Here is a 16593-nt window from a genome sequence, read left to right as displayed (position 1 = left end):
TAATTTTACATATTCTAGTATTAAGACATTAGATTTAGGCACAAAAATTTTAAAATATTAGTTTCTTTTATTTAAGAAAAAAGTGAATTAAAATATGGTATGCATAAGCAAAATGTTTTTTTTTTACAAAATTGTATAGATGTATATGTATATTTATATATTTCATTTTTGTTATATAGTACATATACCAAATTATGTATTTGCAGCTCTATACATATATGTATGTGTATTTGTTTTATAACACAAATTTTTATATGGTAAAGTGTGTATGTCAATCATTCCACCGAATGAAAATATCTTCAACAAAAGTCAAAGCCATGCCTCTATAAAGCTAAAGCAACATATTTATACTTTTATTTTTTTTTAAATAGATGAACAAAAGCACTTGAGACAGAGACATACCACAACAGCTTTGAGCGAACTGTCAATGAATAAGCAGCTACATGCCAAAGCATAAAAAGGGTTGCATACTTCTAGGCGCTTTCTGTATTTAATACAATACCGCGCAAAGTGTCTGATATGAAACAGAGGTTGAAAAGCGTAGCCAATGATGAACTACACAAAGTAGAAGCATATAAAGTACGCCGGCAATTGTAGTACATAATTATATACACGTACGTACATATGTATGTACATACATATGTGTATACTGGAAAAAATAATTCAAACCCGAAAATATTTTTTATTTATTCATGTTGTTAATCAGGTAGTAGTACTCATGTAGTAGTACCCTGTATAACACGAAATACGTTTTTGCGCCGAAAAGTATGCAATTAAGGTTTATGTGGCAAAAATATGCTGTACATATTCAATTGAAATAGATAATTCTTTTATTTCTTTCACTTAGAACTGATTTTTGTATATGTGAAAAGAGACCAAAATTGAGGGAAATTTTTTATATTACAGATTTTGTGTTTGGGTATTGAATTTTTGGTGGGTTTTGAGCCTCTTACACAAAAAATTTGGGAATATATGTTGAGATATTGCATTTTTGGCGGCTTCGAGCATATTGCACCAAAAATTTGGGTATTTTTTTGCATTGGAGACATTATGTTTGGAGATAATTTTTTTGAGGTTTCAAGTCTTTTCCAACAAAAATGTCGGAAATTTTTTTATATTAGCGATTTTGTATTTCAGGTCTGTCCCATCAGAAATTTGGGATATTTTTTCATTAGGGATTTTGTGTTTAGGTATTTTATTTTTGGATGTTTTGGGTCTCTCTCACCAAGAATTTGACGATTTTTTATTTTTAGCGTTAATATACCAAAACTTTCAGCGCTTGACATAATTTAAAGCGTAAACCATTTGGTGACGCCTACTGTATGCATCGCACCCGCACTTTTAACCCCTGCTGCGCGCCAAAAATTACCATGCGTCATAATTAAAATTGCAACGCATGAACCAGAGAGTGTGTCAAGCCTTCACATCCATGCCTTCGCAACCACCCACGCAACATACACAGTTATTTCACCGTGTGCCTTTGTGCTTTTCGCGCCGTTGTTGTAATATGTTAATTAAAAAAATGTCTTTACTGTAGACGACAATTTCGTCGCAGCGCTTTTAAGCGTACACACCACAAAGCGGCCAGCGTGTGTGTAGACGTAAGGGCACGAGTTTACAGCAACAGCACTGAAACACGCCACAACACGAGCAACTGCATTGGAAATCTTAATGCAGCTTAAGATTATGTGACTTTCTGTTGTATGCCACAGCAGAAAGCAGCAACAACAATGGCGCTGCATGTGCGTAAAGTAGGAAAACGCGTTCATTTGCACAGCCGGCTTTTTGCGTGTTTGCGCTGTGTGGCGACGTGTGTGTGTGTTGTTGTGCATGTGGCAAGCAGTCTGCGGTAGAATGACTTCCGTCAAGGGAAATGACTACCCGCCAAGCATGAATTTCTTAAGCAACGTGGAAGGTGGAGCGCATGAATTTATGTAATAACATGCACACATATAATATATACCGTTGTAGGTGCATATGCGAAAATACGCCTCACACCGCGCTTTAACCACTTGGCGCATTATCGTTACTTTCATTAAGTTCCCACTCTCTGGCTCACTCACTTCATTGGTATGCTTATGCGGCGACTCATTTGTGCGCAGAAAATAAATTAAAGATGATGAAAATGCATTTTCCGCCGCAGAAGCTGAGGACATGCTTATAATAAGTATAAACCTATACTCAAACACACACATACCTATTTATATATATATGTATATATTTTTGTACAATATACATATTTAACTGTAAATAACTGCTATACATGCACGTGCATATCTAAGTATTTGTGCGCCCGTTTGCATAATTATGAACTTGAAAACTGCCGCTTACATTCCGCCGGGACGTATGAGTAACATTGAAATCAAACGCAGGAGCATAATCCACACAACATTTACTCAGCCACAGTACACACACACACACATGACTGACATATGAGCGCATAAAACAAAGCTGTCGCTTGGCGCTCGTTGTGCAATGAAGCAGGAAGAAGCAAAAGTAGGAAGCAAAGCCAAGGAAACAGGATAAGTAAAACCGGTGGATGAGAGCGGAAAACGGAAAGCTATATTCACGGTTAGTCTAAGTTGGTTAAGCAAATAGAAAAATGCATACACAAGCATATACTATAATGGGTATAATGCTGTGTAGCAGTATGTGTGTGTATAATGCAAATAATAAGTAGTAGATTGCATAATTATTTAAACGAGGACACATACAATAAAATACATACATATGATTTTTATACACTTTTTTTGCTATGGCTTTGGCTTTAAGCAGGTTTCATTATTTTACATTATTACTCACATAAGTAAATATGTTTGTAAGCGAAAAAATACGTATTTTTTATGATTTTTGCCCAGACAGTGAAATGACTGCTAAATGCAGGAAATAATGCAGTTTGGTGTGTGTGTGGTGGTAGAGGTAGAGTTAGTATTAATTAAAGCCTTTTGTTTGAAAAAAAAAAAAAAAAAAAAATTATGATTTAAATAAAAGAAAAAAAGTATTTTTGATAAATACATTATGATGATTTTACAATTTTTATAAAGATCAACTAAATTTAGAATTTAACTTTAAAACAGCTTTTGTATTTTTTTCAGCACTTCCCAATAATAAAGGCTGGATAAGCTTCAGCAAAGCAATGGTAAGTCTTTTTTGAACTCTCTTGCAAATTAAAAGCTTTAGAAAAATCGAATTTTAGACTCCTTGAAGTGTTTTTTTTAATAATGAAAGCTTAAACCGTTTTGAACCTGCTTTTTGCAAACGATAAATGTGTTAGGGTAAAAAAAGCTTAAAATACTTTAGAAAGCCACTGCTAAGTCTTGATGTTTTTTACCCAATAATGAAAGCTTTTTGTACTAAAAATACTAACCTAAAGCTTTGAAGGCTTCAGAAACCCACTCCACCCAGTTTTTGGAATTTTTTTACCCGATAATGAAAACACCAGTCGAAAGCTTCAGAAAAAAAATTAAATTTTTTTTTCAATTTTCTTAATATTAGCTAAAAGCGTTAAAAGTTTCAGAAAGCCAAGTAAATTTTTTTAAATTTTTTTACTCAATGATGAAAGCTTTTCATATTTGAAATTCCAAGCAAAAGCTTCAAAAGCTTCAAAAAATACAATTCAAGCAATTTTTGCAAATTTTTTCACATACCTTTAAAAATAGCAAAAACTGTAATTTTTTTCCAAATTTTGAAAGCTTTCCATATTTCAAATAACAAACAAAAGCTTGAATAAATTTAGAAAATCAAACCTTAACCTTTTTGATCTTTTGGAAACGATGATAATGGATTTTCAGGTTTGAAATATTAGGCATTAGAAAAAAGCTTCAAATGCTTCAGAAAAATTATGTTTTATATTTTAAGCATCTATAATATTGAAAATTTTTGGAAATTTGAAATTTTGAATAATTAAATATTAGCAAAAAATTTTAAAGGCTTCAGACAAATCATACTTAATATGCTAAGAAGCTTGAAAAGTTAGAAACAAAAAACAATTTTAAAACGTTTAGGAAGCTTTCATAATTGTTTTCGGTGAAAGCTGTGAAAGCTTCGAAGCTTAAGTAGTAGGATTAATGTTGTAATAAAATTTGAAGTAGCAGTTGACAACATTTGACAGTCAGATTCAGGTTTTTTAGACGAAGGGGAAAAACTGTAATGAAAGCTTTGAAACTTTTGAATTTGCTTAATTATTAAATTGAATTTTAAATGCATAAATATGGAGGTCAGTAAGTTTTAACAAGTTTCTAACACAGTTTGCAACTGATATTACAGGTTTTTCTCTCTTCTACTATTTTTGTTACTATGAATACTATATTCATGTATTATTTTATAACTATTTCTCTCTCAAAATCTTTATTAGCAGTGTGTAAAGATTTATATGAGCTAGAGGCATACAAAAATATGTCAATAGGCTGTATGTTGGGCTGCTTGGGAAATAGTTGAGCGCAAATATTATCTGAACCAAATTTCTTATTAAATGCAAAAAATGCTTAAAATATACCTATACATACTCGTATATGAGGGATATACAAAAATGCTGCACTTGGCAAATATATGGATGTGTGTATATATAGTATATACAAACACGTAGATATGCGTTTAAGCCTCAACTGGAGAATAGCTGCGCATAAATTGCAGTGTTGCAATGCTTTTACTAAATGCAATTGTGTATGTTAACTGCTATACTCATATGCAATGCTGTTTCCGCCCATCAAACAGAAAATAAATAAATAAAATAAAAAGTATTTGAGTTTCGACAGCATAAACTATTGCGCTCCAGCTGGTCGGCTTTTGTTGCAGCCTCAAAGCCTCCACCATGCCATACAATTCAAATGCATTTTGAAGAATTTTTTTTTGTTGTTCATAAAATTTTCAATACTCCTGAGCCTTATGCTATGCTAAAAGCACACATGCGAACGCATACATGCTGCGCTAGTATAAGTATGTATGTATGTATATGTAAATATACACATTTGACATACAGATTTAACTCATGCGCCTGTGTGGCGTGCTTGTATGCTTGGCTGTTGACCTCAGAGCTCTGCTGGTTTGAGCGAAAAAGTCAAGCCTTTTGCAAACAAACTTTCTGCCGAGTACGCAGTGAAATGCAGCGAATATTGCCATAAAATGAAATGCGAATTTTGTTGTCAGAAAAATATAAATAAATTGCGCATATTAAACAGCGTGGCAGCGCAGCAAATATACGCGTCGAGGCAGGCACAGAAAAAAATGAAAAAAAGGGGGAAAAAAATTAAAAAAATATATAAAAAATCAAAAATATAAAATACAAAAAAGGGAAAAAATACAAAAATTGCGAAAAAATAATAAAGCCTGCAAAGATATGCCAACACAGCTTTGCAGCTGCCAAATTTCCCTGCATACGCAAGTCAAAATGCATGGCAAAAAATTGTTGCCTTCCATTGTGCGCTCCACAGAGATCCGACATGCATTTGGCACAACAAATATGGCTGTTCGTGTGCGCCGCCGCAGCACCAAAGTCGGCTGCCAGCAGCCGCTCAGTCAGTCAGTTGCCCCCCTGTTAGCAGCTGTAATGCGCAACCAATACCAATGCAAATAAATATGATTACATGCATGATTTTACATAAATACACACACATGCATGTGCATATAAGCTTTGTTTATGGCAACAAACACATATACATGCATGTCAATATGCGTACTTCGCTGCGGCAGAGACCAGCCTATATGCCGGCTGATGGGCTTGATAGACAGCCAGTCTGCCAACTCTTTGGCGGGCAATAACTAGTAAGCAGACAGATATTACTATATATGTGTCACATACATATATACATATCTACATATACATATGTATATAATATATCCAGCCACGTTGTTTGTGTGTCTACGCGCTCTGCTGTTAAGCAATTGACTTTTGTTCTTGCGCATTTTGCTGTCAATATAGCCAATTTATTGCCATAAACATAAACATATACATTCGCACAGATATTAAAATATTTTAACGCTGGACTATATATGTACGTGTGAGTGTATTTGCAATCGGCTCAGTTGGTATTTGTGTTTGATATTTTTAAATATTTGTTGGTACATCGATTCAGTGTGTACGTGTGCAAATCGACTTATTTGCGTTTTAAGTGGCATGGCGCGCCTTTAAATATGCAACGATGTGCGAAAGAGTGATTGAAAATTTAAGTTAAGTGATTGTTTGATAGCGAATTTGTTTTATATTTTTTCTTTAATCATACCGGTATGCAAAACAAAATTTTTTTAAAAGTTTCGAAGAAAGTTTGTGAGTTATTAATGCAATGTAATAGTATACCAAAATGAAATTTTTAGTGTCTTCAAACCCTTTAGAATATAATCACCAACACATCCCAATATAAAAAAATACTCCAAAATACCCCAAAGCTAAAGTCAGAAAACACAAATTACCCAAATTTATATCCTCCAAAACTCAAAATACCGCAAACTCAAAATACCCCAATTTATACCCTCCAAAACTCAAATTACCCCAAAACTGAAATCCGCAAACTCAAAATACCCAAATTTATATTCACCAAAAGGAGCAATGGTGAAAAAACTCATGACACTCTAGCCTTGGATCGGCCAGCGCTATTTTCGTTTGGGGAATTTTTATTGAAATACTTTACTTCATAATCTCAATTTTTAAAATCCCTAAATTTTAAATCCAAACTGAAAATAACCTACTTAACCTAGAGTGACTAATTTTATTTGCATTAAATTGAGCCATGAATTTTTCAAAATAAAATGTTTTCATTTGGTGTACTTGAAAGCTCTGAAAAGCTTTTTAAAGAGCTTTTTTCAAATATCGTTTTTAATAAAGCGTACAGCAGCTGATTTTAACTAAGTTAGGTAGTTTTATAACGGAATTTCACAATTATAATTGCTCGGCTTTCTGCGACTTTTTGTGGACGAGAATACCTGCTGAGCTTTATGGAAGTTTTGAAACTTTTGTTAAATAAAATATATTATATTTTTATTTGGTTCAAGGGCTTTTCAGAAGCTTTTTAAAGAGTTTTTTAATAGTGAATTTTTTATTTAATTTTTGGTGCATTTTAAAGCTTTTAAAAAGTTGTTTATTGCGTTGTTTGTTGAGTTCAAAGCCTTTACAGCTTAAACTTTCGTTTTCAAAAATGTGTAAAGCAGCGAGTTAAGTAGGTTACGGCATTAAGGCGTTACAGTGCTGTCTCTCGGCTTTTTCCGACTTTTTGCTGTTCATACAATACGGATCTTTATGTAAGTTTTAGTGAATCCTGCCAAATTTGTTTTACACAAAATATAGGCATAAGTTTAACACTAAATTTTTACTAAATTTAACACTACATTTTTTGTTAAAATTAAATATTGGCGTTTCGAGTTTTGGAAATTTGGCATATTTTTCTAAGCTTTAGCGCTTATTTGAAGTACAAATTTTATATTTCAAAGTCGCTAGTTGCTTTAGCTAGCAATACGAGTCAAAATAGACAATTTTCATAAATAATTTTATGTGAGCGCCTAAACATATGCCTCACATTTAAAATTTATATAACAGAATATTATAGCCTGTACATTTTTAAACACACTTTTGAGTGAATTGAAGTAATAACTAAACGCATATTTGCTAATTGCTTTTCAACACCTAGAATACGCCAAAAGCGCATAAATGAAGGCGTGCAAATTTAATTAACAGCTCCACTTGACAATTAATGAATATTTAAAATACAAAGTGCGCTTTGAACTGAAAGCGATTTCTACTACCCTCGCTTTAACTCATACTTCTTGAAGTGAATTACCTGTAATAAATATTTGCAAAGCTATGTTGCAGATGGATTTAGTGGAATTTATTATTTATACTAAGAAATAGCTACTATCGCAAATATATACATATATATACATATATGTATAGTTTTGTATAGAAACACTAAGTCAGTTTAATTTAGATTAATGTGTTTGATAAATTTTATCTACTTTTCTGCAATTACGATGATTGCAACAACAAATAAATCATAGTAGTGCACGAATTGCCATGATACGCCTTAAAATAGACTACTTCACGCATACGCAAGCATGTCGACTAGTGTTTGTGTGTGTTTGCATGCATTTAGCTAATTAGCACCAAACATATCTGAACTAATTAATTCGCAACAAGGCGAAATGCAAAATTCCCCGCATACTTTCGTAGCACGCATGCAATACTAACGCAAACACAGACACACACCTACATGTATGCATATGTGCATACACATAACAATATTGATGAGTTTGATGTGCATTCTAATGTACGTAATGTGCGCGCACATATCATGTGAACGGGGTACGTGTGTTTGCGAAATTCATTGGAGAGAAGTTCAACAAAAGTGGATCGAAATGGCAATAATCCACATACACGCACAACAACACACACGCATAAATACACCAACGGGCGCTAGGACAAAAAAAAAAAAAAAAAATTGCAACAACAAACAAATACAGTTGTAAAATCAGTCAATCGAAGAAAGCAACATGCAAAAGGCAGTGACGCCTAACACTATGCAACGCCCATAAACACTCTGCCGGCGCGTGTCGATGGCGTTGAAATTTCGTGCATACGGTTCAGTATCAATTTCGATTACCATGGCTATGCGTTTGGCTGTTGTGGTGGGTCAATATACCAGCTGAAAATGCATAAATACCTAAATGTATGCTTTGGCTGGAGCGCAATTTTCTGGTTTGTTGTTTCGTGGCGAAAATCAATATTTGCAACTGCTCTGCATAGCGTCGAATGCGAAAGTTTATTTTTCACATAGTTCAACTTTGTGGAAATATGTAAAAATAGTTAAACGAAAACGTTAACTGCATTATGCTGCTTTTCGTTTGCGTTTAACTTGCGCTGAATAAGTTATATTTGTGCTAAACTTGTTTATATGCATATGCATTGGCTTTTAACTTCTAAAACATTCCAAATAAATACAACTCGAATGTGCTGAATGGCGTTGAATTTGTTTATATGTAAATAAACTGGCCTTTAGCTTCTAAATAAAACTTCAGCTGAATATAACCGAATTATGCTGAATTGTGTAGAATTAATTTGCCGTGGTTTTTGAAGTAAAAGTAAAATAAGTTAAGTAAGAAAAATTTCAGTTTTTCTACTAAACAAACATGTTAGCTTTAATTGAGCTGAATGGGATTACAAATACGATCTGAATTTAAAATGAGCGCAGCATATTTAAGACATGCTTAGAACATCATTTGCACCGCTTTATATGTGCCCTGAATACTGCTGATTTGAGCTACAAAGTGCTGAGTTGAAACATTTTGCTTCTTACGCTGTCAAAAGTTGCGTAAAAAACACATTTTCGTAAATGCGCACGTCACTATTTTGTTTTCTGGTTGCATTTAACTAGCGCTGAATTTGATTTAATTGCGCTGAATTTTGCTGTATGCATCTTTGCTACTTTTTAACTTCAGAAAATGTTAGCTTATTAAAATTGAAATGTGCTGAATTGCGCTGAATTGTTTTGGATTTTTATGAAACGAATTCTAAGTTTTTCTATTAAACAAATATATAGTCGTTAATTGAGCTTAATATAAAAATTATGATTATAGAAAACGAGGAGAAATTAAAATTTTTGGGTTATAGTCTTAATTTGAACTGAGTACAAAATTATTGATTACAGAAAATGAGCTGAATTAAAATTTTTGGGCGTAGAATATAGGAAGCCTGCTTAAAAAATCATTTAAGTTGCCTTATAGGTGTGCTGAATACTGCTGAATAGTGCTACAAAGCGCTAAACTGAATTTTTTAAAAACATTTAATATGTTGGTATGCATGGTTTATCGAAAATAATTCCGTATTTTAATTATATCTACGAGCCGAAGGCCCTGGTAGCCAGTGCTGATTCTTACACGTGGATTAATTATTTTTAATTAGTTCTCTTTTAAATAAATAAATAAATAAAAATTATTATATCTACTTGCCATGCTCGCTTTATCTAGGTTTCTCATAAATCAGGGAAATAAGTATATATTACTTGTAGATTGCATATAAATTTGTACAATTTTTTTCTATTTTTGCTGCCGTTTTGTTGCGAACTTTTCTAATGAATTTTACTTTTGCACTTTCTTTTTTGCTAAGTTTCTTATATTTCCAATTAACTTTGCCTTATACAACTTTCATTTTTCCCGAGAACTTACTACTCAAATTTTAATTTAAAGAATTTTCACTCGAACTATCAAATTACAATTTCCTCCAGCTATGGCCTAATCGCATTCCGACAGCTACCCAACTTTTTCTGCTGCTGAATTTATTTCTTTCGCATTTTCTTCAACTTCTGCTTCTGTCTTGGCACTTCCTTTAAAGGTTTTACACTCGCAATATCCTTAGCTGGGCATTCAATTAAATATTTCAATTAACACTTTTAATTAACATTCGCTTCACCTACTTCATTGCTATATTGCCGTCGTAAATACACAGACACACATAGACGCAGCAGATATAGACAGACCCCATATTGGGAAGCCGTGTGCAAAAGCAAACTCATAAAGTAATCGAATAATTGTCAGAATAACAAGTGTTGCATAGTTTCGAGCGCAAAGGCAGCATATACTACAACTAACTAAATTCGCTTGTACATGTGTGGGTACTTACTTAAATTTCCACTCGGAATGTAGACGTTGCCCGATGGTGTTCGCACCAAACACGATGGCTCGAAATCAACGCCCAAATCATTTGGGTTACCAGGGACTAAACGGCCATTATTCATGCGACTCATTGTTGGATTCCTTGGTGGGACATCCGGTGGTGCCGATGGCGTAACTCCTTCAAGGAGATAGCCTGTAAGTATGCAATGAAAAGAAAAAAGAAGACAAAGTAAGAAAATTGAAATGAAATGAAATGAAGTTGGATATAAAGCAAAGGCGACTAACAACTTTCTGAATTAAGACAAAAATTAAACGGAAAAGAGAACGAACGAAAGAAATTAAAAGAAAAATGCAATGCAATTAAAATGTGAATACCAATGCGGCTCAAATAAAGCTGATCGCTGTGAGAAGCGAAACTTGTCAGTGTGTATTGCGGACGGCGGAGAGGACGTGGAGCGGAAATTGTAGTTGGTAATATAAAAGCAAGTACAAAGTATAAAGGCAAGTGATGGAGCGTCAAGAACAAAAGAGCGCAAGTTTTGTGAGGGAGAGAAGTGGAAAAGAGGCGGTGGAATGGCGTAAACAAAGCGAAAATTGCACGAACAAAAAAACAAAACACAATAACACAAAGTTAAACGCCGTTGAGGCGGTAAAGTTTAATTAAAAATTTTAAATAGTTGGCAAAGTGGCGCCAAGTCGGCACAAGACAGCGTTGAGCGGCACTAAAGCAAGTAGAAAATACTGCAAGCGTTGTAAGCAAACTACAAAGGCTAGCGCTGGCGTGTGTGTGCTGCGAGCATATGCGCCATATATTATACGTGCATAGCTTTATAGAGGCGTTGCGACTGCGCCAACTTGCAGTGGAGGTAAATGGCATCTTAATTACTTAATAATTATGCAGTTTTGCGCCGCTAATGGCCGCGATAACACATTGTTATGACCCAGAAAAAACTTTTTGCTTCGCAATATAAATTTAAAAATAGTCGTATACAATTATTTCTCCACACGAACGTATGCAGGAGGTGGCTCAAGACGGTGAAGATGTCGCATGGCTAGATAGTCGCAGCGTTAAAATACTTAAAACGGCGCGCGGCAGACATTGCATAGCATACGAGTTGATGTAGGTTGTTATAGCTAAGTTTTGCACCCCGCTGCGCTGTAGCCAAGTCATTTACCTCAAACAAAAGCAGTTAATAATAATTATTCCGGCAAACAATTTACACATTTGTTCAGCACATGCACTCGACTAGGCACTCATTATTGCTTGCATATCGGCTTAGTACGCCAGCACGCCATAAAGTATGCATATATGTATGTATGTGTGCACAAGTACCTACGTCTTTGACACATTTGCGCCCAACAATGTGCAATGGCTTTCGTGATTGCAGTTATTTTGCCGTAATACTAGCAATTATAAATGAATTTCCGCAAGGCAGGGTGGAAGAGAGAGGGCGCGCTCTCGCGATAAAATGCCATTGCTGCAAATTGAGCAAGCTGGCAAGCACTTTAGGTAGTAAGAACAGCAAAGAAAACGAAAGAAAATATGTATTTATAAATAAGTCAGTATGGCACGAAGCCAAATGTCGTGCAATGACCTTTATCTAAAGATTGATTGACGTGAAGTGGCGGATTGCACACGTGGTTTAATTATGTACACGTACTAAGTTGACTGGAGACGGCTTACTCAGAGAGGTGGTACAAATAAATAAGTAATTATGAAGATATCCTTTAATATATGTGCGTGAAATTATTTTCTAAGTTGCCTGTCCAAGTCTTTTCTATACCAATATACTAGAAAGAATATAAAACTGGCGTTTCAGCAACTTCACAGAAAATCAAAAATATCAGTTTGCGAATATGATCAGTTTTTTTGCATTTACTTTTCACTGCTAACACTTGGAGCTTTAATTTCTTAATACAGATGTGCATTTACTAGCTAAAAGAGCAGCTGAATTACGCTTAGTTGCGTAAAAAACGCAATATATAAATTCGTACTTTATTCTAATGCTTCTAAATTGCATATAACATGCGCTGAATATGTTCTAATTTAGCTGAATTGCGCTGAATTTGACTTTATACGTATGTGCTACCCTTAGACTTCCAAAAGACTACCGCTGAGTATAAATAAAATGTGCTGAATTGAGTTGAATTGTTATGCAATTTTTTCTCTTTGAAAATTTATATTTCAAAAAACATTTTTTAAGTTTTATTTTAAACAAACTGTTGTTTTTACATTGCGATCTACATGCGCTGAATACGATTTAATTGCGCTGATGTGCTACTTTTTGACTCCCAAAAAACTACCGCTAAGTATAAATGAAATGTGCTGAACTGAGCTGAATTGTTATGCAATGAGTTTGAAGTATTTTTTTGATTTTGTCTATTTATATTTAAAAAAAAATTTTAATTTTTCTATTAAGAAAATATTATAAATGTTTTTAAATTGCTTTGAATGGCGCTGAATATGATTTAGTTGCACTGTATTATGCTGAATTTGATTTGATTTGTAACTGCTGCTTTTTAACTCCCAATAAATTACCGCTGAGTATAAATAAAATATGCTGAATTGAGCTGAATTGTTGTATACTTAACTTAAAGTAAATTTTTTTTTAATTTTTGTATTCAGCAAACATTGCAAAATAAATTAGTTAATTGAATATTAAATTTTTTAGCGTTCAGATTTAAGGTGCACGAGAATTTTACATTAGTAATGAGACCCACATTTCTGCACATAAAACAAATCTATACATCTGCATTGCTTTACTTTCTCTCTCTGTCATTTACCCACCTCCAATTATTACTACTACTGCTCTAAATAATATTTAATGAAGCTGTAGTGGCAGAAAATTGAAATATGCATACTTGCAACACGGTCTTTAAACAACCACCCTCACCCATACGCAAACACATATTCCTGCGCTATTTCCGGAAATCCTGTGCTATAAAAGGGGCATGCCAATGTTAGTTACACTGCCCCTTGCAGCTATTTGCCCCAGCTGTTGGCGCCGATTCTTAATGGGTACGCTGCCGCATGCCATTCCAGCGCTGCGGCAGGTCTTAGCGCTGCATTGGGGTGACCAAAAATGTCATTTCGCTTACGCGCAACACTATTACAATGCGGTCGCAGCTATTCTTATTAAAACTACCGCTGCCGCGCGGACGGTTGCCGTTGTTATTGCGCTACAGTGTGGACGCTGTGGTGCCCTGCTGTCCTGCGGCTTTGCTTCCGAAATGAAGATAAGCAGCTTATCGCGCCAGCATTTGGCTGCGTATGCGACCCAACGTCAGCTGCGGGTATTGTGTTAATGTGGAAGGGACATGCTGTTTATGTATTAGTGTTTGTGTGCGGTAGTTAGCCGTGGCGCGCTAGGATATTAAAGCGTAAAAGTGGCGCATTTGCTCGCTTGCCGCTGAGGTGGCTTTTGTATTTGTTTTGCTTGTATTGGCTTCAGCTTTGTAGCAGCGGCTTTGCCTGCAAGTTGCTAGTGCTACATTTGTTTGCTTGTATAGTTAACTATTTAATTTTTTATACTCTTGCTTGTTTGTTTTTTTACGCTTTTTATGATTTCTTCTATGCCGCGGTGTGCTAACTTGGTTTTCGCGTTGCACTCGCAGCTGAAACGCCACTTAACGCGCAGTGCTTTTACTGCGCTTGTTATTATTATGACTATTTTAGCTACTTTGTAGCAGCTGAGTCAACTTTTGTGGCTATGCGTCGCAGCAGTGGACTACCAAGAAGTTGCTGCACATTTTTACTGCTTACTGATACTATGAATTTCTAAGTCGAATTGAATTTAATTAATTTTTTTCATTGTGCTTGCAATAAATCAACTTTTCTGTTTGCTGCTGAAGAAATTTTCAGACTTTTTTCACTAAGAGTTAGTAAAGACACATACCGATTGGTTTAGCGAAGACAGATGATTTTTCCCAAATATTGCTATCACTGCTTAGCAACACTGTGAGTTACTAAAATAAATTGAATTTAATAAGATTTTTAGCATACTACCTTCAACATATAATTTAAATTGCTTGCTGCTGAAGTTGCAAGCATCCTTTCACCTTTATTTAGTAAAGACACAAACTGATTGGTTAAGCGAAGGCAGACACCTTTTTTGTAAATATAGAAAATTGACTTTACGTATTAAGAAAAACTATTACTTTTAAGTATTTGCGCCACTCTTCAATCAATTTCAGCATTTATACTTCAATAATGCAAATATATATAACATGTAACCCCATTATCGCAGCCAATAATAGCCTGAATAAAAGGAGTACTTACGTAAATGCCAGCAAAACTCATGTGTTACTAGCTTTCGTAGTTTAATGTGGGCGCCAAGTGCATACTCCATGTTAACCCCAGCGCTGTTAAATGTGCTTAAAAGCGGTTTTAGCCACTCAACTAAAGTTCCATTTGAAAGTGGCAGCTAAAATTTTATTTCATATGCACAAATATGTACTTAGCAAATAGCATATAATGCGCACCAACAAAAGGGGAAAAAGTTTCCCGCTTTATTATTACTTTACCAAAAGCATGACCTACATTTAGGCGCATAATATAATAATACAAATAAAGCGCATAGAATTTCATGCAAGAAGCTACAAAAGTCATTAGTTATTCCCAAGCAATTTGTTAGCACTGACCTTGGTTTCACTAATTTTCGCTTATAGCGCACATACTTTTAGGCACTACAAATTGCAGGCAATCATGCGCGAAATGCCAGCGCGCTACACTTTTAATGAATCAATTTAATTTCTATGCCGTGGGGAATTTCAACAACGCCAGCGCATTTATTATTACACAAAGGCAAATTGTCGACTGATTGCACAAGGCATAAGAAAGCGAGATGCTCTGGCGATACTACTGTAGGCTGTGTTGTGGTGCGCCAAAAATTATGTGACGAAATTTCATTTGCGTCCATTTGCAGTTTGCTGTATAAGTCAGCAGTTAGCGCATGCCAAGTGTTTGATCATGCTGAAGAAATTGGCAGCGATACAAACATTTTTTTGTTGAAAAAAATAAATTTTGAGTGCTAGCTGAGTACATGCGCCTAAGCGTATGCAATGAAATAAATTAAGTTGAGAAAAAATGTAGATTTCTTACGAAAAATATCATTACCGAAATTAGAATTGAACGCGAACAGCAACTGAAATGGAAAATTGGAGCCAAAATAAAATTGTGAAGTGAGCTGTGAAGGCTGGAGAAGAGTAAGAGCAAGAGAGTAGGCAGTAAAGCGACAAATGCGCGCGGCATGCAAATCGGCCTAGCGCAGTTGGGCGCAAAATTAAAGATGGCCAACCAAGGCAGCATAATTTGGTGTGAGGTGGTGTAAGCGCAGGCGAGACGAAGGCAAAAATATCAATTCATGAAACTGAAAATTTTCATATTCGCTGTTGTCGTACGAAAGTGTGAGGCAATTCAGTTCGTATATAAATTTTAACAACTCTATTTGTTATTCAAATGTCGCCGCGATACGACGCGGCGACAGATGCTGAAGCAGCCAAAAATGGAAGTTTGCGAGCGACGAATGCGTGGTGGCAGAAATTAAGAAAAGGCAAAAGCTGAAGGAAAAATGCCGCGCTAGCAAATTCGTTGGCGCAAATAAGAATCAGTATGAAAGAATTTAAAATAATACAAAAAAAGTGAAGAAGGAAAAAAAGTCAAGCGAAAATAAAAATAACTGAAATCGAGGAAACACAAAAATGAGCAGGATACTACGGATAATAAATGCGACAACAAGCATTCACATAGATACTTGTAAGCTCATTTATGAGCTCAAAAATTTCATGCCTATGCTGCTGGCGCAATGATTTTTTTCATGCAAACAAAATTAGATAAAAAAAAAAATTCTCAATTCAAACGCCAAAGGCGCGGCACACATCAACTGCCCGTTGAAGCGCGCTCTACGCTGATGAGGAGAAAGTGAGATTACTGACTGCAGCGGAAGCATAATGAAAGATGAGATTTCACTTTGATGACAAGGACGACGCTGGCACCCGCGC

General features: G+C 35.0%; 1 protein-coding gene across 3 annotated transcripts in view; it reads right to left on the bottom strand.

The window, feature by feature from the left end:
• The window catches only part of LOC108975678 (teneurin-m), a 391476-nt gene that overhangs the window by 111532 nt on the left and 263351 nt on the right, over positions 1-16593 (bottom strand). For all 3 annotated transcript variants that reach the window (XM_018944361.1, XM_018944363.1, XM_018944365.1), the window contains exon 3: positions 10601-10786. In XM_018944361.1, coding sequence (XP_018799906.1) covers positions 10601-10786 — 186 coding nt within the window. The remainder of the gene's footprint in view (positions 1-10600; positions 10787-16593) is intronic.

This window comes from Bactrocera latifrons, unplaced genomic scaffold (genome assembly GCF_001853355.1).
Source record: "Bactrocera latifrons isolate USDA-ARS-PBARC rearing strain unplaced genomic scaffold, ASM185335v1 scaffold_68, whole genome shotgun sequence".
NCBI classification, from domain to species: domain Eukaryota; kingdom Metazoa; phylum Arthropoda; class Insecta; order Diptera; family Tephritidae; genus Bactrocera; species Bactrocera latifrons.
This window is presented reverse-complemented; position numbering and strand designations above follow the sequence as displayed.